Source organism: Corvus hawaiiensis, chromosome 3, assembly GCF_020740725.1.
Source record: "Corvus hawaiiensis isolate bCorHaw1 chromosome 3, bCorHaw1.pri.cur, whole genome shotgun sequence".
NCBI lineage: Eukaryota > Metazoa > Chordata > Aves > Passeriformes > Corvidae > Corvus > Corvus hawaiiensis.
Window position 1 is genome coordinate 72,366,395 of NC_063215.1, and position 25,710 is coordinate 72,392,104.

At 38.5% G+C, this 25,710-nt stretch overlaps 1 protein-coding gene across 1 annotated transcript in view; it reads left to right on the forward strand.

Annotated features, from left to right (window-relative positions):
- Positions 1-25,710, forward strand: part of HEATR1 (HEAT repeat containing 1) — a 36,142-nt gene extending 10,432 nt beyond the window's left edge. Inside the window, exons 13-45 of the mRNA XM_048296595.1 lie at positions 290-385; positions 1,400-1,488; positions 1,788-1,999; positions 2,271-2,392; positions 2,979-3,176; positions 4,455-4,638; positions 4,898-5,046; positions 5,715-5,907; positions 6,477-6,649; positions 6,985-7,152; positions 8,007-8,249; positions 8,968-9,099; positions 9,516-9,622; positions 10,675-10,818; positions 11,557-11,675; positions 11,925-12,046; positions 13,561-13,689; positions 14,944-15,174; positions 16,326-16,452; positions 16,750-16,916; positions 17,574-17,620; positions 18,323-18,446; positions 19,255-19,395; positions 19,610-19,899; positions 20,659-20,809; positions 21,325-21,483; positions 22,136-22,270; positions 22,544-22,648; positions 22,742-22,910; positions 23,619-23,773; positions 24,127-24,285; positions 24,990-25,098; positions 25,489-25,710. Of these exons, the coding sequence (XP_048152552.1) occupies positions 290-385; positions 1,400-1,488; positions 1,788-1,999; positions 2,271-2,392; positions 2,979-3,176; positions 4,455-4,638; positions 4,898-5,046; positions 5,715-5,907; positions 6,477-6,649; positions 6,985-7,152; positions 8,007-8,249; positions 8,968-9,099; positions 9,516-9,622; positions 10,675-10,818; positions 11,557-11,675; positions 11,925-12,046; positions 13,561-13,689; positions 14,944-15,174; positions 16,326-16,452; positions 16,750-16,916; positions 17,574-17,620; positions 18,323-18,446; positions 19,255-19,395; positions 19,610-19,899; positions 20,659-20,809; positions 21,325-21,483; positions 22,136-22,270; positions 22,544-22,648; positions 22,742-22,910; positions 23,619-23,773; positions 24,127-24,285; positions 24,990-25,098; positions 25,489-25,577 (4,938 nt within the window). The 3' untranslated portion in view covers positions 25,578-25,710. The remainder of the gene's footprint in view (positions 1-289; positions 386-1,399; positions 1,489-1,787; positions 2,000-2,270; positions 2,393-2,978; positions 3,177-4,454; positions 4,639-4,897; positions 5,047-5,714; positions 5,908-6,476; positions 6,650-6,984; positions 7,153-8,006; positions 8,250-8,967; positions 9,100-9,515; positions 9,623-10,674; positions 10,819-11,556; positions 11,676-11,924; positions 12,047-13,560; positions 13,690-14,943; positions 15,175-16,325; positions 16,453-16,749; positions 16,917-17,573; positions 17,621-18,322; positions 18,447-19,254; positions 19,396-19,609; positions 19,900-20,658; positions 20,810-21,324; positions 21,484-22,135; positions 22,271-22,543; positions 22,649-22,741; positions 22,911-23,618; positions 23,774-24,126; positions 24,286-24,989; positions 25,099-25,488) is intronic.

A 25,710-nucleotide genomic window follows, 5' to 3' on the forward strand; every position in this document is an offset into this window, starting at 1 on the left:
AGGCTTCTGTCACCATTTTCCCATGTTCTGGAGTCTGAATAGAGTTCTTGTTTATTAAGCTGCTTGCATGCTAAGATAAAATCCAAGCTAATGAATATTTCTAGTTTTCTTTCTTTTGAAAGAAAGTTGAAAAGTTGTTGAAAGTTAGTCTGCCTGTGAGGTTTCATTTAGATGATATTACCACTTCTCTTCCACTAGAATTCAGATACTTCATTAAAAGCCTGTTAGCTGTTCTACCTACAAATGATTTTTTTTTTCCCTTTGACTCTGTTTTCCTTTATTTTTTCAGGAAGGCTTTGATCAGGCTTTCATAGAAGAAGCAATTTTTGGTCGGCTCAAGGATGACAACAGAGATGTTGTGATGTCTGCTCTCAGTTCTTTGGAGGTAGGTGTGTGTCTTTTGGCATGCGAGATTTTACCTGGTCTTGAATGTGTGACTGGAATGTATTCTGTGTACTTGTCCTTCTTGTCCTTGTGTCATTAGCATATGACTTTTATCCTTTAACAGGATAAAGCAGCACAAATTTAGGAGACTTGTGTTGTTTGCTATCTCACAATTACCCCCCAAATCTCTGCTACCTGATCCTTCCCAAAGTGTTGGCAATTAAACTGAATTTATCAATTTTGCTTTTCTTTTTCTTTCAGTGGCTCCTGAAGCATACTTAAATCTTTGATTATTATTTGAGGTGTTCTTTCTGCTTATTCTGTACATTTTTCTATAAAAAGGCAAGCCACACTATCTGTCTTTTGGATGGAAAGCGGTGCAGTCACAAGACGTTACTCTAGTGAGAGGTGCTCAGTTGAGTTTTTCCATGTGCGAGTCATTTGGTCAGTTGATAGTGGCAAAGTCCTGAGCTCCAGCTCAGGTTTACTGGATAGGACTCTGGTATGCATTGTACTGATTGTTTCCAGCTAGAGTAACTGTCTTTATGGCTTCTGCTAGTAGTAGTGGAGAATATTATTAGCAGTAGTGGAATTGGTCTTGTGTGTTCATTCATTCTCAATCGCTAATAAATAGGAATAGAAGCACGTGAGTGCTCCTTTAAACTTTAGTATCTTTTGTTAATGTGCCTTCTATTATTGGGATCCAGATGGAATGTAAAGTAAAAGCAATTCTTATTTAATTATAAAGTGGTTTGCATATCGTTTATCAATTTTACCGAACATTTCCACAATCAGTGAATTCTCCATACTTTAGCATATCAACAGGGCATACTGGGCAGCCTATTACTTCTTTCTACCTGATAATATTTTCATTACATGAACATCAGTAGGAATGCAGTTAGTGATGTTTGATCTCTGCTTTCACTTGGTATAGCAGATGCATTTTCCATTATGATGTGGTAAATTGTTTTGTATATTATTGTACTTTCATTCATTTTTCTTGATTATGGTTCAGTCTTTCAGGAAACAAGTCAATCCAGAAGTAATAGTATCAAGTCTTTTGAACATTTTCCAGAAAGCTGATCTTTCAAAGGATGGAAAGTGGTATGTTTGTGATTTTTTTTCAGTCTACATTCTTTCTATATAAATTAATTCTTTTAAAAGTAACTATAAAGAATACTTAAAAAGCTGTGTTTCTCTGCAAATGCTTTTTGTTACACTATTTTTATGCTGAGTTACAGGAGAGATGTTCAATTATTTGCATACCATTTCCCATTAATTCCTTATTTGTTCTTGGTCTTATTTAGATACAGAAAATCAGCATGGAGAATAGAGAACAGATCAAAGAAATGTTGCCGGCATGTTTGAATAATGTATTTTCAACATGATTTGTGCTCTTTTAGGTACAAGGTTTTGGAGCAAGCAGTAAAAATTTTAGTCAAAGAGGAGATTTTAAAAGAGAAGAAAGAACTGCTAGATGAAGCAGTAATGCAGTTGTTACCTTTTATGATAATCACTAATGCAAATTCAAAATCTTCAGATTGGAAAATGGCTGTTTGTCTGTCAGAGTCTGATCTCTGCTCCTTACACCCTTTACTGAAAGGCTGGCCAGAAGGTAAAGCATTTCTTGTAACTAATTTGATAAGAGAAAAATTGTGGCAAGTTAGGACCTCATCCTTATTGAACCTAAGCAAATTTAAGGATACTGGCTGTCATTAACAGGCTGTCATGCTGTAACTGTGAACGCATTTCATAAAAATACTCTTTGAAAAGAGGTAGAAATTGTTTAGTGTGTTTCTGACTAAATATTATTGAGCCACCAGTGTGTTAATATGTGATTTTTTTTTACCTAGATTATCTGACTTTTCTTTTTTCCCTTGGAGTAGCTCTTGAAGAGGCAGTTAAATCTACCAAGTCTGCAGAGTTGGTTGGAGTGGCCAATGAGAAAATGATTCTTCTACTTTCTGGAAACTTGACTTCAGGGGACCCTTCCCTACTATTGCAAATGGTACGTGTGCCATAGTACCCTGACCTTAAGAAGTTTTACTTTTCAGGTGGTGACTGTAATCGAACAAATGTGATATAGAAGAACTTTTCATGGCTGCTCTAGGCACTAGTATGCAATCATCAAGCTGCTAGGCAAACATATGTATATATGTGTGTGTGTGTGTGTATATTAATTTTTTTATATAGATATGTATGTAAGTATTTATATACAATTTTTGTACATATATATAAAATAGTAAACCACAATACCATCCAGATAAAACCAATTTCTTCCTTAACATAAGGAAAAGAAATGAAGTTATTACCTTTTTAGACAAATGATTAGTGTATCTAAATTCAAGGAATTTTTAGTTTCCTGAAAAAAAATTCTCTAGAGAATAAGCAAGTATACCTGTGGGTTGTTCATAGAAACTGATGGTTGTGCATTGCCAGGTTTCAAAGAGTACCATTACAGCAGACAGTAACTTGTTACCTATGATAGAAGGTAAACATTATTACACCATTTTTCATTTACATGTTCAGTTTAAAGTCATAATGAAGTGCCACCGTTGTACTGATTTTTGTTGTCCTCCACTCCTTTTTGTAAGGTTGATGACCTGATACTCGTTGCTGAAACAGAATCTGACAGTGTGAGACAGAAAGTAACTACTCATATAATTGGTTCAGTGCTTGTTCAGTGCTGCTGCAATACACAGATGAAGGAAAATTATTTTCCAGTGGCTATCAGAGTCTTCCGCTTCTTGGATAAAAAAATTAAAAATCTCAGAACTTGTGAACCTGCAGAGGTAAGATGTAAACAGTGTGGAGAGGACATTTTCTTGGTATTGGAAAACAATACAAAGAAGTATTTTTGAATTTTATTTTTTAATTGCTTTATTGAAGGCCAGGTTCAGAAGCTTTGAGAAGGAGTGAAAAATCTCACTTTCATTTCTTCTCAGAGCAAAAACACACACTTGGCAATAGTGCCATTAAGAATTACTCTAATGTTTTACCACTCCTGTGAGTCTACATTAACAAATTAAGAACTCCAGAGCTTTAGGCTAGCATCCCACCAACTGATTCATTGTTTTGGTGCTGTGGGCTTGGCACAAGGTTTGTTGTGTTTCCGCCAGTTGCCCTGTGGTGTCATATGATGTCATTGTTAGCCTTAGGAATATTGGGGGGTTTAGTCCTTGAGTCAAGGTTTGCTGGTTCATTCAGTAGGGGAAAGAAGGAAATACTAAGATATGTTCTAGAGGAGGGCCATGAAAATGGTCTGAGAGCTGAAACTGTGAATTGCAATCTCAGGCACGTCCTTACAGCAATATTAAAAGGGTTGTTCCTGAATTTGCTGGGTTTTGATTTATTGTCCAGCTCCATGAGTAGATGTACTGGCACTTGTTGTGGGGTAACATGGAGACCCAAGGAGGAGCCATCACAGGGCTAGGAACAATGTTCAGAAAGAGCACTTTTGTATCTTTCTCTGCTACCTTTTTTTCTTAATTTTATGTGTGTTTCCATTGGAATTTTCTTGACTTATTTTGTTGAGAAACAGTGCTAGGTTTTTTCTGTGTGCAAGAAACCCACGTGAGCAGGGCTGTGTTTCTGTGTGTATATCCCCTTACACACACACACACACACACACACACACACACACATAGTGACACATGGTAATTATTTATTCTGATCTGAGGTTAATCCATTAATGATTTTCTGTATATGCAATATATATATATATCTGAAAGATATGGATTATTTTTCTGGAACAGAGCTAGATTAAAGCGTTAAGCTGAATGTTGAAAAATGCTGCAATTCCCAATCTCTTTGAAGAGGTAGTTTAGAGAGATTGATATTTTACTCTTCTGTTACCTCATTCATGTACACTGTAATTATGGTAGAAAGAGCTGGCATAGGTTTTAAAACTGCAGATGCAAGTTTCAATGTAAAATCAGAAATGTAATTCATTCCATAAGGATACCTCTTTGGAGGTTGGAAATTAAATGTTGCTGAATTTTAGTGCTAAATTTCTGTTTTCTGTTGCAGAAATTGTGACAGAATACATTAAAATCAAATTTCATTCACAGGAAACACCCCTGAATTGGTCTGTTGAAACAATAGAGGAAACTTTGGTGCCTAAGGGCTTGTTAAGTGCATATATAGAAAAGCTCAATAGTGATGAGACTGCTCAGGCGGAGGAGTCAGCTATGGTCCTGTTCTTATTGAAAGACTTCATTAATGGCCTAAAACCTCCCCTGTCCTTTTCAAAAGGTAGGTGTTAAGATTTTGCCTGTCCCTTACATCAGTGAAGAAGGAAAGTTAATTTTTTTTTCCTTCAGAAGTTGTTGGAATCAAGGAAATGTTACTTCCCTAACCTTCTCCTTTGTTATTGACATCTGTAAAGATTACTTACTTGTGAACATGAAATCAACCAAATGTCTTCTTTTAACTAGAGATGTCTGTTTTCTCCTGGTTTCTGAGGGTGTTCCTGTGGACCCACTGTGTCTTAACTGTAACCTGTATTTTTTAGAGGAATCGTGGTGGAATCCCGAATCTCTGAATCAAGATAGCCAAGACTACCTGCACCTCCTTTTGGGGCTGTTTGACCTGCTTGTCAGTGGAGCTAGTGAGGGAAGCAATGCTCTTCAGTACAGAGCATTGATGAATCTCTTATTCAAGGTATTATTTTTGCATTTGTTACTCTGAATTATGAGCTATCAACTATTACACAGTTACATTAATTTTGAGGAAAACTGAGAAAAATATTCAACAGGTCATGCAATACTGCTTGTGGCATTCAAGTACTGTGACGAGCTGGAAGTGTAAGCTTCAGCTGGGTTACTTAACCCTAATTAAATGTAATAACGGAAAACTAAAGCTACAAAAATCCCCCCCAAAACACAAATGTACCAGTTGAGGCAAAGGTGAAAACATAATGCTGATTTGCAGGACAAAATCGAGAGCCTAAATTTTGAACCAAAAGTTTTGGTTCTGTCTGGTAGCAAGACAAAGGGTTGCTTTGTAAAATTTGTTAGTGTTTAAATACAGAAACTGAAAGGAAAACTTCTAGGAGAAATTTTGTGTTTCCTTATTACGTCATCTCATGGTTTTTCATATGCATATTTAAGTTACGTCTGGACTTGCACGTACATGCAACATTTACTCAATGACTTTTTCTTCCCTAAAGACAATGTTTCTCTGTTTTTCTGAGACAAAGTTCTCTTTCAAGTGTACTCCTTTGAAGTGGGTGGGGTGGTTTATCAGATGTTTTCAGTAGTAGTTTGCCAAATAAATAAAACAAGTGCTTCTCTCTTTTTTCTGTTTTTTTTCATTGTGTTAAATTTAAGGTACATCTAAAAGATTCAGAGGTTCTCTTCAAATTCCTTTCCATTTTATGGACTTACAGTTACAACCTTTCAAATCATCTGAACTATGAAGTCAGTGCAATGCTACAGACTCAGGCTCTGTATATTGGCTATGCACTGCTTGAATCACAAACAAATCAGAAAAAAAAACAACTCCTATCACCATCATCTCCAGGTAAAGTAAAACAATATCTATCTGTCTTTCTATCTGTCTGTATGTCTGTCTATCTATCTCTCATCTTAGAATTCAATCACAGTACTTTATATTTTTGTGCAATTTTACTATATTTTATACCATGAAAGGTATCTGTAGTTATTTATGTTTGGCTGCACTGGGCCGAGACAGCTCTCTCGCTGATTCACTGCTGCAGTTATCAGTCCAAGCTTGAAGTAAGTGAAGCCACTTTTTTTTTTTAATTTTGAAAGTGTTAAAGGAGCACAGTGCTGTGCTAAAGAAGTTTTTGTTACAGGACGTTACTGTCTGGGCAGTGTCAGGGTGTGACTGGCAGTAGCAATAAATGAGCTGTGAGCTTAGACATGAATATAAGGACTGTGATGAAGTTCAGAGTCATGGATCTGTGAGACTCATGTTGGTTTTGTGTACCCTAGAGGTTTACAGTGAAAAGAGAAGACTTCTTAATTCCAAAGTAATGTTGATGCCTCTTCAGGGACAGCTACAGTAAAATTTTCACCACTCATTTTACTCTGTTCTTTTCCTCCTTCCTTCCTTCATTCTTTTTGCAGTGATGATATCTTTGCTAATTAACTTGGGTAGTCCTGTGAGTGAAGTTCGAAGGGCTGCTCTCAACTGCCTCCATTCCTTGAGAGGAATAAAGGAGTCTCTATTTCATCCTGTCCTTCAGCATTTGGAGCAAAAGACAGAAGAGATTATATCTGACCCTACATATGTAGCACAGGTATTTTTCTTATTAAGGTGTACATTAATGCAAGTTTTGTCTGCTGCTGTGAGCTTCTAACTTACAGAAAAGAAATCAAGTTAAGCAGGAAAGTTAATTGTCTTTATATTCTATAGCAGACTGATGTATAATTATTTTAGGAACTATAAAAACATTCAAGTGATTTATTACATGCAGAGGGCTAAGAACCAAAGGGGCATTAACGGTGGTTTATCTCCAGATGAAGAGCTCTGCTTATATCTAGATTGCATTGTTATGAAAGCATCAAATAAATGTTGTTTTAAGGCATTTTTATTGCAGGAAAAAACTTAATTTTCACTTTGTTAATGAACTAGATTATGGAAACTCTATTTGAGGAGCTTGAGACACAACCAAAACAGAAATCCCAGAAAAAAAAATTGTTGGAAGCTTTGGAAAACATACTTGATTGTGTACAGAACCCTGTTTTCCCATCATATATTGCAAGAAACTTAATGAAAATTCTTCATGAAATCCATGGTGAAGTAAGTGCTGCCTTTTGAGTTGTTTTATGGGTTCTGCACTTGAGTGAAATGCTGAAATCAAATTTCATTTAGTAATAATGCTGTTAAGTAACTCCATAATGTATTAGATTATTAGGTATTAAGTTGACACCTCCAGTAATAAGCAGTAAAACTGCAAAGTACAATTTAATGAAACACAAAACATTTGCATGCTCCTTCCAGGAGTGTAATGGCTGCAGAATTTTGCATTGGAATTTTTAAGGAAACTCCCTTTATATTACTAAAAAAGATCTGTTTCAGAAGAGATTGTTACAGAAGAAAAATATTACCTTGATGAGGTGTCAGTGAACATAAGAGTTCTGTAAAGAATTGCAAGGTATTAAGTAGTACTGTGAATTTCTTTTGTATATATTAACCTACTCTCATCTAGCATATTCAGAATTCTCCAAGTGCTGGAAAATATATGGCTTCAAAGTTCAAAAAATGAATTAAATTAGAATTTTTATGCTCTGTTCAGTTGTATGTGTCTTGAAAAGGTTGTGAACTGCATAGAGGGGGTAAGTGGTTTTGCCTCACATTTGAGTTTTGTGGAAAACAGCAGTCATAAATTGGTGGGAAAATTACCTTGTTTCTGTACTTTGAAAATATGAAATACTGCTCTGCAAAGGAGAATAGCTGAGGAGCAGATGAGCAAGTACTTGGGGTAATCTCACATTATGTCTTGTATTTTTCCAGTTGAACAGCTGTTGCCTAAAATACTGTATGCAGTGTGTTATGAGAGAGGGGATGCTGCAGTAAAATGAAGCTGTGCTACTGGAAAGGTCTTAAATTGAGAATGGATAAAAACTTCTGTTACACATTTTCTCTGTTTGCAGATGGTTCTCTCTCACCTCTTGCCTGCACTAGACCGTTTGCTAGAGAAGGTCTTTAACAAACCCGAAGCAATGTTGAAAGATGAAGTTATTCTCCTGCATCTAATCCTTGGAAAGTTTAATGAATATTCAGCAACGCTCCTGTGCAAGAATCAGCAGAGTCTGGATTTGTTTATCAAAAGTCTGCATGCTGCCAAGAAAATATATGAAGAAATTCCACCATTTCAGATCACAGCACTTGGGCAGGTATGGCTTTATGAAAGACTTTTCATTTATTTTTATCCTTAAAGCAGCTAGCAGTGTTTAGGATTGGATTTACAAGGGCTCTTTCTATGTGAAGGAGTCCATAGCTTTCAACCTTTCTTTTAGTACAAGTTTTCAGTGTCTCCATAGTGTCTTTGAAACATCTAAACAGCCTGCAAAACTTGAACTCTTAAAGCTATCATGAGGAGGAATTGCTGCTTGCTCTAATTTTTGCATTTTGACAAGCACAGAATAGAAATACTGTATTTACACACAGATGAATTCCTGTATCATTACAGATACTACTGTTATACAGGTTTTAGGTTTTTGTCAGTCAGGCAAGAGCTTTACCTAATGTTTTTCTTCTGAGGAAAAATTGTCAACAAAATACAGTAGGTGAGAAATAGTTTCATTTGAAGGAGGCTACAAATTCAGGCCTGTATTAGCCAGATGTGGCATATATTTCCCAAAGGCTGGCAGCAGCAAGTCTGTTCCACACACCAGTCGTGTGAAAAATTTCAGGAATCAGTTTGTCTGTTGGATATTTCACATGTATGTGATTTACATCTCTTAAGATTCCTGGATATATACAAATACATAGTTGATGTGCAAATTGATGGGGTGTGCCATACAGAATCCAGTGTGTATTAATCCCACACTTCGTGATTTTGTTACCTTCTTAAAGTAAACCTCTCTGCATCCTTTTTTTCCCCTTTTGTAGATTACTAAGCCATTCTTTGCAGCTGTGTCGGATGGGATGGTGCAACAGAAGCTGCTAAATGTATTGTTTGACTTACTCTTAGACTGTAAGAACCCGCTTTGTGCCCAGACAATCAGCAGTGTGTTCAAAGGGGTAAGTGGCAACCTCCAGAGCACAGAAATACGTTCAAACCTACTGCAGTGTGATTTTGTGTCACCTACATTCAGTAATACTCATTGTTTGTATCATTTATAGCAGGAAAGGAATGGGAAGCTTTTTGTCAAATAATAGAATAGCATTAATGGCACGAAAAGTTTGTTAAATGACTGCTTTTAGAAGGTGTTTTTTTTAAAGCCACCTATCTGTCATTTACAACACTAAGTGAATGACTTCACCAGAAGTCACTTCTTTCTGCTGCGCTGATTTTCATTTTCTGGGTATGAAAGGACTATGTGGATTATATACCCATATGTGCAGGAAAGGGACGTGTTTTTAAAAAAAGGCAGGGCACAGGTATATGATGTGACAAATTGTTCACTGGTGCTTGCATTGTTACTATTCTGTTTCAGATTACAGTGTGTGCTGAGCAGATTGTCAGAGAACTGGAACTTCCTGAGAAAACCAAAAGTCTGGCCACTGTTCAACAAACTAGAAGGCAGAAAATGCAGCAACAGAGGTAAAATAACTAGAAACCCACAAGTATTATCCGTGCAGTTTGAAAACACCACTTGTCTTAAAACATCGCATCGTTTGTATTGAAAGCACAAGCAACTGTTTCTTCTTTTCCTCTGCACAGTAAAGATAACTGCAAGTTACTTCTAGCATGAGAAAACCAACTCATGTTGCTATTTGAGAACCGATGGAAGTACAGTCAGAATTAAAAAAAAAAAAAATCTAGCATTTTTAATGGTGACATTTGATTTTGTAGAATCTGGCTTGATGCAGTTGTCCAAGATCCATTTTTGTTAATAATAAGTTAGTTTTAAGTATAGATGTATGGACAAATTACATAAACTTGGCTGAAAGCTACAGAGGTACATCAAAATATTTCTGTTAGTTGACTGAAAGACAGTATTTTGTTTCCATCAAGATGGTAATATAATCACTAATTTTTAGATCTTTGTCCTGTTTCTTCTCTCCATTCTCATAAGGAACTGTTTTGTTCACTGTATTTAAACATTCTTTCAGCCATATTGAAACAGGATATTGAGTTAATTTTCCTGGTTTGACCTAGAATAGCTTTTCTAGTTTTCCTTCACTTGACCGTTTTGAATAATCATCACCTATTAGATTGATCCATCTGTAAACTGTACCTGTCACAGTTTACAAACACACAGGCTCACACACACCCCCATTGCCTGCATAGTCAGTGTGTTAACCACTAGTAGTTCCAGAGAAGCAAGTTTCCTGGATGGCAAGCAGATCATCATGTGGACAGTTACCTGGTAACAGATTTTTTTTTCCCCACTTCCAGAAGTGTTTCCAAGAAACACTTGTTTTTTCAAGTTTGGTCTGATTTTTTTTGTTGTTGTTGTTGTTTGTTTAAAATGTGTTGCTGCTTCAGTCAAAAGCCCACACATTGCCACCTCTCCAGGGAGCAGCAGTAAAGGACATACATTACTATGTGAAAGAAAAATGGTCTTTTTTCACTTGAGGGGGTGTGTGTGTTTCCTGAAGCACTGTAGCATTTCCTTTGCAAATCCCTGATTGTTTGTCTTGTCTTTTTAGAAAGCCTCAAGATGCAGAATTGGCACCAGAAACCAGCCACTTCAGCTGGCAGAGGGTGATGCTTATTCTGGAGTTACTGCAGCATAAGAAGAAGCTTCGGCGCCCACAGGCGTTGGTACCTGCACTTTTCAACCTTCTGAGCAGGTAACTGCACCCACAGCAGAGCCCTGGAGCCTTCTCTTCTGCAGCCAGCGCCCTAAAGCGTGGACATATGGGCTACTGTGTCTCTGCTTTGTTGCCATGTCTTGTAGCTTAGCTTGCCTCTTTCAACTGAACTTCTTTTAGGCAAATCAGAGGGGAGGAATGGGAAGTTATTATGATTCTTTTCCCTTTGAAACAAAAAGGTTTTTACCTAATGCATAGCTTCTCTTGTGTGAAAACTTTATCGGGCAGAGGGCTTGGGATTGCCAACAAGGACAACACCTGTCCTCAAACTAGAATAATTGGCAGGACTCGTGTCTTCAGCAGAGCTATTATAATTCTCTAAGCTTTGAAATTCCTCCCAACACATTATGGAACAGTCTTAGTCCAGTGCAACCTAAGGAAACAATTGTTTTTCCTGCCAGCCCTATCTCCAAGCATTTAAGAAAGTTTACATGTAGATTGGGTGTTTGTCTTCCTTTCCATATGACTTGCTTGTATGTAGACTGACAAATACAGTTCAGGTTAGACTTATGTTTTTGACAGTGCTTTGTGATAAATGCCTTTTATTAGACCAGTTGATGCATTTGAAAACACAAAGAGGCACTTTTTTGGCAAAGACTTTTTGGAAGCTTCAATTTAGAATGTATGTGGAATTAAAATCACAGTTTCTTATTTGTATCTTAATATGCAGTTTGGTCACTTATTTTTCCATCTCTGTTTTTTTTCCTGAATGTATAGATGTCTGGAACCCATGGCATCAGAAGAAGAAAATATGGAATATACAAAGCAGCTGATCCTCAGCTGCCTGCTGAACATTTGTCAGAAATTGTCATCAGATGGTAGCAAGGTCCCAGCAGGTAAAAATCACCAGACTCATTTCTTGGTAATTCTCTCACCAGGACAGCACAAAAACAATTGTATCTATCTTTTTTCTTCCTCAATCTACACTGTATTGTTGAGGAGAGAGAGATTCCTCTATAAGGGTGTACAGGTTTGCCTTCCTAATAATTTTTTGTAGATCCATTAGGTATGCTTTGCAAATTGAAACCTGCTTGAGTGTACTGTTTATTCCTACAGTGTTAATCAGTGAATATTTTTACCTGCAGATATCCTGGACAAAGAAAAATTCAACGTGGAACTGATAGTTCAGTGCATCAGGATTTCTAAAATGCCCCAGACACACCACCATGCTCTGCTGCTCCTTGGTGCTGTTGCTGGAATGTTTCCTGTAAGTAACACCTGGAATTTATGCTTCGGCTCTTCTCTTTGGTTTCCAAATATTGGGTAGGGTGAAGAACATACAGATCTGTTCTGTGGGGAGAAACTTCCTGAAAGGAGCAGAGGCAAAATGGGCAGGTTCCCTGCTCCTTTAGGGCTTTCTATTCCATTTTAGTTGAAAACAAACCTCTGTCTTGATGCTTTGGTCACCAGCCATTTATGGCTTGCAGTGGAGCGCAGTAGAAATGGAAGCAGCTTTCTGACACCAGCCCTGCCTCACCCTCCCACTGCTCTCATGCTTGTCACAGCTCTCATGCCTTGTTTCTTCTTTCTCCTGCTTTTTTATATAAAGAGGGAAAGCACCTGGCCTGGTAGCACATGCATTCTTACACGTTTCTATCTTGTACAACACTGAGAAATGTGGTTGTAGTTGATGATAAAACTGGGTTGTTCTGATTTTAATTGGCCAAGAAACAGGCCTTTTCTTGTATGCATTGAAATTTGACTGTACACTAAGTAAGGTTCTTTTGCTTTGAAACTCTAAGCCAGCAAAATGTATCCAGGTGTATCAAACTCAGTTTGCATCTTTATATTCACCTCAATATTTTCTCCACACATTTGGAAAGGTAGCATTCTTTCCAAAAGATAAAATGGTAATGTTTTTGGTAAATTTTTGGAGGATTTTGTGGTTAAATTGTATGGGGTTTTTTGCCTCTTATTTTACTGCCATCACCTGCTATAGAACTAGGTGTTTATTTTACATTAATATTGGCTCTTACAAGATTTTCGAGGTCAGAATACAAGGAAACATTTTGTATCCATCTCATCTCATCTCATCTCATCTCATCTCATCTCATCTCATCTCATCTCATCTCATTTTTAATATCTAATACTTCTTCCAGTCACTAAACTAAGTGAAAAATGTGCCCATAATTTATTGCTCTAAGTTCTGGCAAAATCTAGGAAATCAGCTTTTGAGCTAGGTGACACCTCTAATTCAGCCTTCTTAGAATTGGTTACTGTGATTACAGTCTAGGCCACCAAAAAGCCAAAAATTAAATTAAGCATGGTTGGTTTACACTGTATGATTGTGGATATTGCAGATGTTTTACAGATACAAAAAGGGTGGGTGGGAAAATCACTGGAATCCGTGGCACAATCACATTTGTGCTTCTGCAAGTCTCCTCATAGCTGGTTTTACTTGTTGTATTCACATGGCGCTGAGTGGAAGGATACAAGGTGTCTCATCACACTAAACTCTCGATTTCCACTCTTTAATTACTTGCTTAGGTGTGTGTCTTGGTTTCTAAGTCATATTTAGAACTCTATCAATCACACAGTGAGTAACATTAAGGGACAACATACATTCAAAATTCATTTAGGGAGATTTTGAAAGATACTCAAGATTATCTTTCGGTTCTTTGGGCTTTTTAATAGGAATCTAGTGTCATTTGTGGGAATGAGAAATGCCTTAAGGTATAGTAGGCACAGCAGCATGAACTAATTGGATCTGTTCCTTTCCAGGATAAAGTTCTTCACAACATTATGCCCATTTTTACATTCATGGGAGCAAATGTCTTGCGTCTGGATGATACCTACACTTTCCAAGTAATTAACAAGACAGTGCAGATGGTTATTCCTGCTCTTATACAGGTAAATTTGTCTACTTAATGAAAGATTATTAATTAAGTAAATTATTTAGAATATTGGTGGTAGAATAAGTTGTCACCTACTCTAGGATTATTTTTGGATAGACATTAAATTATGTGTAGCACAGTGTAATTCAGATGCCTCTGTCTCTGACCGACTGAGTTCATCAGGCTGCTGCTTCTTTGCAGTCTTTTGGGTTCCTGCACTTTATAAATGGTTTAGCCAAAATTATCACAACTATACATTGAGAGGACCTGAAACATACTTCAAGTTCAAGTTTTTGTCATAAAAAAACCAGACAAGTTCAGTAGAGGAACCGTGGGAAGTAACCAGGTGGTTATTAGTCCTATCATATGTCATGGTCATAGGCATAGTAGACATGGTCTGAAGGAAGTGGAAAGGTATAATATTTGACAGATGCTTTTATTCTTCCAGCTGGTGTTTGTGGGGCTTTTCTTGGTTTTGCCTGGACCTTTTAGATAAATGGCTATAAACCAAAACAAAAATAGATGCTTGTTTTTTAAAGCAACATTTTCTTCATTCAGATTTCACTTGCGCCTAAGAAATCTTAATTCTTGATCATTACTAGATTTAAACATGAAAAATGTTGTATAAATGTCATGTAAATATGAATTAGGGAAAAAAAGTTGTCTTCAATAATGGGCTGAGGATTCCCTGGACTATTTTTAATTACACGTGTACACATTTTTCATCCTCTTGCAGTTCTCTGTTATATAAAAAGAGAGACAACTTGATTTCTTAAGTTTTTTTATGGAAAGCCTTTCATAGCAGCCCACATGAGTTTCTGTGACAAATTATTTGTGGCACACGATTATTATGTGGGAAGAGCCTACTGTTATTTACTTGACACCATGTAGCCCATGTTTATTATTTTTCCTGAGCCCTTGAATCCAAGTCCCTAACTCAGGCAAAGTTTTCTGAAGGATGTGGCTTTGCTTTCTCTTGAAAATGTCCTCTTTGTTTCAGCTGATGCCAAGTAGCAGTTTTTCTCCTTTTTCTTTTTTTTTTTCTTTCTTTTTCTTTTTTTTTCTTTTATTTTAAACATCTTCCTTTAAAACTGACAACGAGCTGTATGATTGAAAACTTCAGAACACTTGCATTACCCTTGAGGTTATACATTTGGCAGTGCCGTTATCTGGCATGTAGTCCTTTCTCCTGTTTTCTGAGATTACCAGAAAGACCTTGTACCCATCTGCAGTAACCTGTCTGAACTGCTGTACCCGTGTTTGTGCACAGGCTGAAGACAGTGACTTGTCAGAGTCCTCAGGAAGTGTGGAAGAGGTGGTGATCAAGATCATCCGTGTGTTTGTTGATGCCCTGCCCCATGTGCCCGAGCACCGGCGCCTGCCTATCCTGTCCCAGCTGATCACCACAGTGGGAGGAGACAAATTCCTCTGGGTTCTCCTGGTGCTGCTCTTTGAGCAGTATGTGACCAAAACTGTGACGGCGACATCAAGCACAGACAAGGTTAGCAGGCTGAGGGGGTCAGCTTTTTCCTTGACAGCCTGATCTCTCTCTTCTGTTCATGGTCTTGCCTTTAAGAAGGTTCTCAGTAAGCCCCAGATGATCCTGGAAAAGGTAGTGAGCTCTGGGTTTGTGCTACAGCAGAACTTGATGGTGATGTTGGCTATGACTTGTATTGCACATTCAATAGTGTTAGGTCCTGGAGCCTGAACAATAAATCAGATCATATTGTACAGCAATCCGTGATCTGAAGAGCTGATAATCTAATTAGGTAGTGCTTCAGTATTAATGAAGTTGGGGTTTTTTCTTCAATTGTGTTTGTGAAACATGATACTGGTCTTTCCCTACAGACTAAGATGAAAAGCCTGTTATGTTTTTGTGTGGTCAGGCCCTGAGATCAGGTGAAAGCGTAATTTATGGGGAAAACTGAAAGAATTGTTAAAGGAACATTGGTGAGAAGAAAGTCTTTGCTGCAGTAGTTTAAGCTCTCTCTACACCCTCTGGAGCTATGTTCTCTCCAAGAGCTTGCTGCTTTTACCACTAGTGTTAATCCTGGCGGTGTCCAGCTCAATATGGCATTTTCACAAGCTCACTGAGGAGTTTTTGAGTATTTTTATTATTATGATGATGCCATGATGATTTTTGCCTTTTCTTTTATACCCCTTTTATATACCTTTTTATAGCTTTTTGTATTAGTGTTTTTTAGCTCACATTCTTAGACTTATTTTGTTAAGCTAGGAGACTAAACATCTTAGAAGCCTCTTAGTTAGGGGTTAGTGTGCCCCAGACCCCAAAGTCCTCTCCAGAACACATTCTGTAAACTAAGATAGAACCATCCAGGGGAAGGCTCCTTGGGGAGGGAGGGCTCACTCAAGCCTCTCATTGGGGAATCTTTGATAGATATGGTAATTAGTAAGACCTATACAGTTATACCCCGTTGATTGTGTGTGGGCATTGCAGTGGGCATTTCGGCCCATTCCACCTGGACGTGGTGCACCTAAGGATCCTTGAAACAAATGCTGAGGTAAAACCCCTTCTTCCCTTCCAATTGTGTTTGATTCTTGATTTTAAGACCAGGAAAAGGCATCAATTATTAGAAATACTCTTTCTTAATCCTTGAAATATTTCTTTTTTTTTTTCTGAACTGTTAACAGGATGCTGTTCTGGAAGCAGACACTGAATTTTGGATTTCCATCTGCTGCGAATTTAATGTACGTTCACAGTTCCAGAGTGTGATGAAAATAATCCAGTACCTGACAGAGCTGCCAGAGAACAAAGAAGGTAACCACAAAACAGAGCCAGCAAATGCATGTTTATTTTCCTGTTATAAGAGGCAAGGGGTAATGGTTTTAAACTAAAAGAGGATAGATTCAGACTGGATATAAGGGAGAAACTAAACTGTGGGAGTGGTGAAGCACTGGAACAGGTGTCCCAGAGAGGTGGTGGATGCCCCATCCCTGGCAGTGTTCAAGGCCAGGCTGGATGGGGGTTTGAACAACTGTAATTTTGTTTCTGTGATCAGAAGTGAAGTAACATTTTCTCTTGGATGCAAATTTTTCTTGTCAACGTCTTCAACAGATGATCCTGGGACAAAAAAGCCAAGAACGTGTAAGACGAAGCTGAAAAATGAGGATGGGCAGCTCTTTAATGTGGAGTCTCACTCCGACAAACAACTCCGGCACTTCAAATTCTTGTCCGTCTCCTTCATGTCACAACTTCTGTCCTCTCAGAGTTTTGTGAAAAAGGTAATAATGGCAGATTGCTTCTAAACTGGTCACAGTAAGTGACTGTGCCATACAGTAACAGATGAGGTGTAATTTACCTTTTAGTATGACTTCATTTTTCAAAGGGGCGGCACTGTCCGGTGTATCTTGCTGACACCTTGTGGTGGTTTTAGCAGTTTAGAAACGCAGTTTTGTATTGACACAGTTTTGAAACCTCTCAATAATGTTATTTATTTTTTAATAATGCTTTTCCAGACAGACTCCACTTACATGACTGATGAATAGGTAACCAAGTGAAATTCTGGTCCCAGTGTATTCCCACTGGCTTCATGGAGGTTGGGATTTCACTCACAGCCTGTGTAACTCCAAGTTCAGTGTGGGATTCATGCTGTAAACTGAAAAGACAAAATCTTACAAATTTCAGGCTCTGGCTCTAGCTGGTAGTCCCAGTTTTTCAGCTGAATCATCCACCAGCACGAAATGTATTTGCTAATGTGACTGCATTGCCCAGGGTTCTCAGATTTCCTTCTAGAATGATGGCTTAAGTACAAATGTAGGGACTCATAATTACCACGTTAGTGGACGTTTGATTCAAAACAAACAAATTTGTGTATTCTGGCATTTCAGTTTAATGAGGGGAGGTAAGTTTCATATTTTCATTCTTGCTTTTTAAACCAGATAGTTGAATATGAAGAAACAGAAGAGCTGCAGGAGATGGAACAGAGGTATGCTTTAAATCTGCCCTATTCCTATTTTCAGCTTTTACTGCAGCCCAGGAATACCTTTAAGTGTAGTGCCATTAGAATATCTTTTACACTAATGATACTTTTTTAACGTCCTCTGCAACAAGCAGTATTTATTATGTGCAAGTTACTTGTGTTTGGTTTTGGTTTGGTTTGGTTTTTTCTTTTAATAGAATGTAGAGCTTTCTATTTCTGAAAGATTGCTCTACCTAATATACACTCTTCTTCTGTATTTTTGAAAGAGGTTATTTACGTTATTTACGTGCTTGGCCATAACTGTCATGCTATTCATGTCTGAATCACTGAAAGAATTCCACATTTTAGCAAAATATATTGCTTAATTAGTAGGAAAAAAAGAACTAACCATTGTTCACAGGTGCCTCTGTATTGGTGTAAGTACCAGTAATCAAAGATAACAGTTGTAGCCATTGCGCTGTAAAAGCCAGTGATACAAAATTGAGGGTTTCTTTTGCAGAGGCCTAACTTGTATGTTTGTTCCAAGAGATTGTAAAAGGGTGTAAGAATTATTTTAAATGCTGTGTTCCACGAATGCTCACTTTAAAATTTTTCTGATTCATTTTCTTGTATTTTTGTTGTCTTGTGAAATTTTATGCTTTCTCGTAATAAAAATGGACTTCTTTAGTCTCCCTGTTGCTTACTAAAAGTTACTTCCTTTTTCTCTAGGCTGTTAGAAGAAGTTCTTCACTATATAAACACTGTGGCATCTTCTGTGGAAGGAAATGTGGACAAGCCAACGGCCAAATTTTGGAGGGTTCTGCTTAGCAAGTGCTATGATATGCTGGATAAAGTATGTCTCACTAGCCCCATGTTAGCACTGAGACATTGCTGCTTTTGCTCATTAATATGATTATAAACTTTGTAGGATTTCTTGTTGCATTAGTACTGTATTTCATTGGATGGTCTGCTGCCTGGTGCATCAATGTTTAAACTCAGCTAACAGCTACACTAACAGCTAACTACAGCTAACAGCTTCTTAGAACAAGCAGAACAAAAATCACCAATGCTTGTTTCCTTTAGTTTAGTATTCTGCTGGCTGTAAACAGTCATTTCACTATGTCTGGTCGAGAAGAATGGCTCTTGGCAGCATTTTTCACTGTTAACTCATAAAATGACTTAACTAATGCTGTTGCGTATTTCTACATGAAGTTAAATCTTTACACTTTTCACCTCACTATTTTTTCTGATTAGAAGTATATTTGTAGAATTTGAGTGGCTGTCTTTTTGCATAAGTCAGAACATACATCTTTTTACAGCTTGGAATTTGTTTTTTTCACCGGTAAAGCATATTCCAGTTTTCATGATGTACATGCAGAGGGCATTGGCAGAATTATTTTGGGTAAAGAGGGATAGCTCACCAGAGCAGACAAAAGGACTTGCTGAGGAGATGTCAGAGCTAGTGGATAATGGCTGGTTAGCAGCCAGTGAACACAGACTAGCTGGAACCTGTTTTGATTTTTTGCTTGCCTCAGATACAGCATTGCTGGCTTGTCCTCTCTCCTCTGATCCTGAAACCCATAAGGGAAGTTGAAGAGTGTCGTATCAGGAGGCTGCCATGTCACAGTGCATGCAAAAGGATTTATGGTATTGTTTTGTAGGTCAATGCCTTACTACCAACAGAAACCTTCATCCCTGTAATTGGGGGACTGATGATGAATGAGCTGCCATCGGTGAGACGCAAGGCCATGGACCTTCTGAACAACAAGGTGCAGCAGCGCACCAAGTGGCAGAAGAGCCAGGTGAGACAAAGGGGTTAAACCCAGTTCCTTTAGCAGAAGTACCCAGAGAGAGACTGATGTGCAAGTGCTTGACCCAGTGTAAAGGTGCCCAGTACCAGTGCCAAGCCTGGCAAGGACTCCTGAGCAGTGACACGTAGGCTACCTGCCCTGAGTTGCCCTTGCAGGCCCTGAGTTTGTAACTACGTCTGATGTGGGTGTTTTCTTGTCCTCTCAGATCCTGCAGCTCTTAGAGCTGGTTCCTGAGCTCATTGCCATTGTCAAGTGTAGAAGAAAGGAGGAAGAGGAGGAGCAAGCCATCAACAGGCAGACTGCTTTGTTCAGCCTCAAGCTGCTCTGCAAAGGTTTTGGCACAGAAAATCCGGCGCCATTTGTGCCTGTTCTGAAAACTGCCATTGATCTCATTTCTTCAGAGAAGGAGGAAAAAAATGTGATGGGAAGTGCTTTGCTCTGTATAGCTGAGGTCACCTGTACCCTGAAAGCCCAAGCCATACCTCAGCTTCCAAGGTACTGTTGGGTTCTTTTAAACAGAACCAACTGCAGCAGGAGTTAGTTATACTAAAATGCATTAGTGAAGGAATGCTGATGAAAGCCAAATGGCAGTCTGCCCCCTCGTGTGTTTTGTGTAGACAAGATTTAAAGTATTTCTAGTGCTTGAAGGTGCTTTGTCATCATAGAACTGAGAAACTAGTGGGGAAAATGGCAAGACTTTTATAATGCACAGTAGAGTTCCTTATGGAATCTGCTGCTGTCATTAGAGAGGCAACCTTTATGGCTTTAGAAAAATCAGACCATAGTCTGTGTTTTTTCTGTAGAACAGATTGCATTTAAAAACATGAGAACAAGTACATTTGAAAACCCTTCAAGCTGCATTATTTTATTCTCCCTATTCAAGAAGAATCCAAGCATCTAACTTGTTGCTTGTAAGACTATTTTATCTCTTTACAAATATAAGTCTCTTATTGTCGTTAAATCTTTAAACTAAAGACAGGGTTTTGAGTAACCTGATAGAGTGAAAGGTGTTGATCTAGATGATCTTTAAAGATTTCTTCTGACCAAACCATTTTGTGATTCTAAATCTAATATCCTTCATTAGCTCGAAAATACGGCAGTGAGCCCAGAATACTGAGTTGTCTCAAATATGCATGTAAAAACTCATGTGAAAATTGTCCCTGCAGGCTTAACAGATGTATTTATTTGATTGGAAATGTACCTCCAAATGGTCAGTTATTTCACCTTTCTCTGTTTGTGTTTGGTTATTCACAGGCTGATGCCAGCACTCTTGAAGACTTTAAAAAGTAAGAAGGAGCTGGTCTCAAATGAGATTTACCTGCTGAGTGCTGTCACTGCTCTGCTAAAGGTTGCAGAAACACTACCACACTTCCTTAGTCCTTACCTTTTGGAGTGCTTGTTGCAGGTGAGCTGTGTGACTCCCCCAGGTGTGTAAAGGGGGGAGGGGATGTGCCCAGATCCCAGCAGAAGCTGTAGAGATTACTTCTTTTCTCTGAAACTGAAGTAGGAGTGTGTGCCAACTATGTGAAAGTTCGTAACATACGGCTCTTGTACTCAGTTTCTTGTGCAGGTAACTCAGATACAGAACCTAAGAGCATCTCCTTCTCCTCCCTCACATAGGTTGTATTTTGCCTCTTTGGAAAGGGAGATGTATCCCGAAAGATCATTCTGTAATATCCACAGTCTCCTCAAATGTGTATCTAACACTCTTGTTAGAGTCATTCTGGCCCTCTGCTGTTGGCATGGGCGTTTTTTCAGTGTCTTCTGAAGAGAGTGAAGCTTTGTACAGACAGCTTAATCTAAGGTGCTTCAAGTGGTGCAAACAGCAAAATTCCTGTCTGACATTTGCAGCAGCTAGCTACTGTAGAATAAGTTCTTTAGTTGCTAAGTAGGCCTAACTCTTGTTGGAATTCCTCATAGGTTGTTCGCTTGGAAAAGATTGTGGCCGAGTTTGGTCCTTCTTCCCAGATAAGCGTACATGTAGCATCACTAAAAACCATCCTAGCAACAAGGCTGGCTCCCCGAATACTCCTGCCTGCAGTTACCAAGTGTTACAGTGAGGTGGTGCATACCCGCAAGGTAAGGGGTTTTTTCATCCTTTAGCACTGAGATAAAGAAGGACAAGAAAAAAAAAGAAACAAGCAGTGAAAAATTTGGTTCAGCCTCGGCCACCACCAGCCTGCTCACTGTGGCAGCAGAATGAGAAACAAAGAAAGTCTTACAAGCACTGTTCAGCAACAGCTAAAACACCGCTGTGTAATCAGAGTTGTTTTGGTCACAGATCAAATACACAGCACCATGTGAGCTGCTATGAAGGAAATTAACTCCATCCCAGCCAAACCTACCATAGTCTCTATATTATAATCTCTGGGGTTTTTTGTACTGCTGTGGTGATTCGGGAAAGGTAGATCTGGGAGAGATCCAGCACTTCAATGTCCTTTGCATCTTAGATGATGAATGCTTGGGAGATCATCCCATTCATAAGGGACTTCATTTATGTGCTAGGAACACGTCAGAATTCTCTCCAGTATGGCAGAGGGTAGACAAAATACTTTTCAGGAATTCTACTAACTTAAGCTCCCAAAAGTACAGGGAAGAAGCTTATTTATTTTATCAACAGTATTTTAATGAGCAAACGCATGAAGTGCCTAAATCCAATTTCCTAGTTACGTTTCTCCGTTACTGTCAATATCACAGTTGCCTTTGCATTGTTTTGCTTTTGTTTTGGTAGAACTGCCTGGGTCCCCTTATGAATATTTTGAAGGAGCACATTGCTGGTATGGAGAAGGAGCACCTGATCTCCCATCAGCCTGAACTGACAGCATTTTTCATGAAAGTCCTGGACTTCCGAACAGAGCATGCCGAGGTAGCTTGATTGGGAGGATGAGCAGCAGCTGCACCTCTCTACGTGCTAATTCTCTCACTTGTTTAAAAAAAGAGTAGTAGATTGTATATGTGCTGTTACGGATTGTATGTGTGCTCTGAAATTCTGGGTATGAAACACTCTGTTCCGAATTGTTCTTACAGTAGAAAACATGATAGTTAAGTATTTAATCTGAAATAGACAAAATTAAAATGTGCTTTGAAAGCTCAAATTCTTACATTTCGAACACAGAATTATGTTTTCTGATTTTTCTAGGATGATTTAGAGGAAGTTGGTAAGATAGAGGCTTATATTATTGACTGTCTAATCAGTATGGTTATGAAACTTTCCGAGGCTTCTTTCAGGCCCCTCTTCTTCAAGGTAAGAAGTCTAAATGTGATTCATCTGCATCAGCATGTTTGTGCTTTCCAGTGCACAGACACAGGGAACAGCTAATCTGCCTTTCACTTTCAGCTCTTTGATTGGTCCAAAACAGAGGCTACCCTAAAAGACAGGCTGCTGACATTCCACCGAATAGCAGACTGCATTGCAGACAAGCTCAAGGGTCTCTTCACCCTCTTTGCTGGTCATTTAGTGAAGCCATTTGCTGAGACATTGAACCAGGTCAACATTTCTAAAACTGGTAAGTTGTCAGTTACTGGCTACAGAGCAGCTTAGTCTTGATTGCTGAGAAGTTAATTTTAATTGCTGAAATTTTAGTCTTACAGGATTTATTTCACAGCACACATAATTCTTTACTCTTTTCTTCTTTCTCTGGTAAATGAGAAATCTTCCTCTGATGGAACCAAAGGACATTTTTTTATCCTTGGGCACTATGCTTTCAAAGTTGAGACCACATGAAAATTTTCAGTGTCAGTCCCAGGGAGTTTCCTGAGTATGAAATTGTGTAGAAAGAGGGAGACTTGTTTCTCTTTTTGCTTTTTTCTTTTTCATTCACTGACTTCTCTTACACGCTACCTGGTGTATTCAGAGTCCTCTGCTTTCTGGGCAAAAACAGGTGTTACTGTTTTCTATGGGAAACTATTTGCCCATCCCAGTTGTAGTGACCTGAAAAAACTCTCCATATCCAGAGGTATGGCCAAGCACTTTTCCTGTAGCCTGTGGCTGTTCTCTTTTATTTCCCTCAGTAGCAGACCTGCTGGGGCAGTAGCTTAAAGCCAGATACCCTATCACATCCATTCTGTTGTCCTGAGTGATGAGTACATAATTGCTATGTAATCCATCCCTTAGCTACATTCACAGACTACCAATGTTTCTGTCCTGCAGGGGGAACTTTTGTGTTTTCATTCTGTTGATGATTTTTTTATTCTTCTCCTTGGCTGGTGTGTAGATGAAGCTTTCTTTGACTCTGACAATAACACAGAAAAGAGCTGTCTACTGTTGCAGTTCACCATGGACTGTCTGCACAAGCTCTTCCTGTTTGACACCCAGAAGTTCCTGAGTAAAGAAAGAGCAGAAACCTTGATGCAGCCTCTGGTCGATCAGGTATTGACAAACCCCTAAAAACAATTCATAGCTGGCTTTTTTTTCCCTTTGATAGTTAAAAAAAAGAGATCAGGTGTCAGTCCTCCCCCTTAACAAAAAGGGAGGGATTAGGTCATTGTCTTTGAGCTACAGACAATATTGACTGTTTTGCCTAAGACTCTGGATTACTGATTAATTTTTTATCCTTTTCTAAATGTCTTTGTTCTGTAAGGTCCATGCATGCTGTTGAGCTCTTGCAGACCAGTGCACTCCCACTGATGACCTTTGGCTCTAATTCTTGAGTACCTGAAAGCCAAAGCTAGAAGTGTTTTTGGCTGGGTTTATCTGAGTCTGGATCTGTTTTACTTCCACAGCTAGAAAATGTGCTTGGAGGAGATGAGAAGTTCCGGGAAAGAGTGACAGCACACCTGATACCCTGCATAGCTCAGTTTTCAGTGGCAACGGCAGACGATTCTCTTTGGAAACCTCTGAACTACCAGATCCTGCTGAAGACAAGGCACAATTCTCCTAAGGTTGGGAGCTGTCAGAATTTGAACTGGTTTTCTTTGTTATGCTAGAAAATGGGAACAGTGGCCCCAAAATCAGAAGTGAGTTAACCAAGTCACTGCTGAAATACTAGACTAAATTAAAATACTGGTGCTGTACCACAATACTCCCAAGTTGTAGAGATGGGTGCAACATGCTCTTCTGCTCTCACTGTAAGCAATATCACTGTCAATATTCCACATGCCTTTTATACTGTGTGGTTTGGGTTTTTTGAAGATTGAGTATCTGTTGGAATAAAGAGAGAATTATTTGTCTATGAAGACAGGGGCACTTTAGAGGGGTACCTGGAAGACAGTTACCAGCTTTCAGACCTGTTTATTATATAGACTTTTGTCAAGACTCTTCTATTGACAGGTTATAGACATTAAGGGAGTGTACTTGGTTTTTCATAGTGCTGAGCTAAGCCCTGATACAGTGGGAGTGGCATTGTGACAGGAAGTTAAAGTCCATTATATCAAGTAACTTGCAGCAACATTACCTGCTTCTTCCAACCTGTTTTTTTATTTGCCATTATGTTAACCCAGATCTTAATATTTAAATTAGCATAAAACTAGTTCCCTTCAGTAATGGAAGATTTTAACCTTATAATGAATGGAAAGAAGGCAGGGGTGGGGGAGAACAGGGAACTATATTGTAATGTTTGTTTCCATACATAATTGTTTTGGTTTAGGTCCGGTTTGCTGCCCTGCTTGCTTTGATAGAAGTTGCACAAAAACTGAAGGAGAACTACCTGGTCCTGCTACCAGAATCTATTCCTTTCTTAGCTGAGCTTATGGAAGGTAATGTTCTAAACTGGAATTAGTGAAGGGTCACTTACTTCAAAGATTCAGACAGGCTCATTGTTATAACTGTTGTAAATCTTACAAATTGGTATATGGTAGCTTATACTGTGAAAAATGCAAACTGAAATGGATTATATCAAACACACTCATGAAGTTCAGTTAAATTACAGTAATTTCTTCAGTGTTGTAGCCTGTACACATCTCCCCATTTGCAAATTTTAGATCAGTGTCACAGTAGTTTACCTAGTTCAGTGACAAAGTATTTCTGAATAATGATTTCATACATTGTGTTTGAGGATGGTTCTAGCCTTAATGAGTGATGAAGCCTTCTTAGGGTAGCCTTGTAATCACTGCTCTACTTAATTCCTGCTTAATTTCTTTTTCTAGATGAATGTGAAGAAGTTGAACAGCAGTGTCAGAAGACAATTCAACAACTGGAAGTCATTTTGGGAGAACCACTCCAAAGCTACTTCTAAGTTGTTTTCAAATTTTGTCTGAATTGTGTAAGCTTTACACATTCAGGTGTTACAGGCAAACTGTCATAACTGTTTTTATCAGAGACAAGATTTTAACTTTTTAATAAAATATTTTAAGAATCTGGCTTTATCA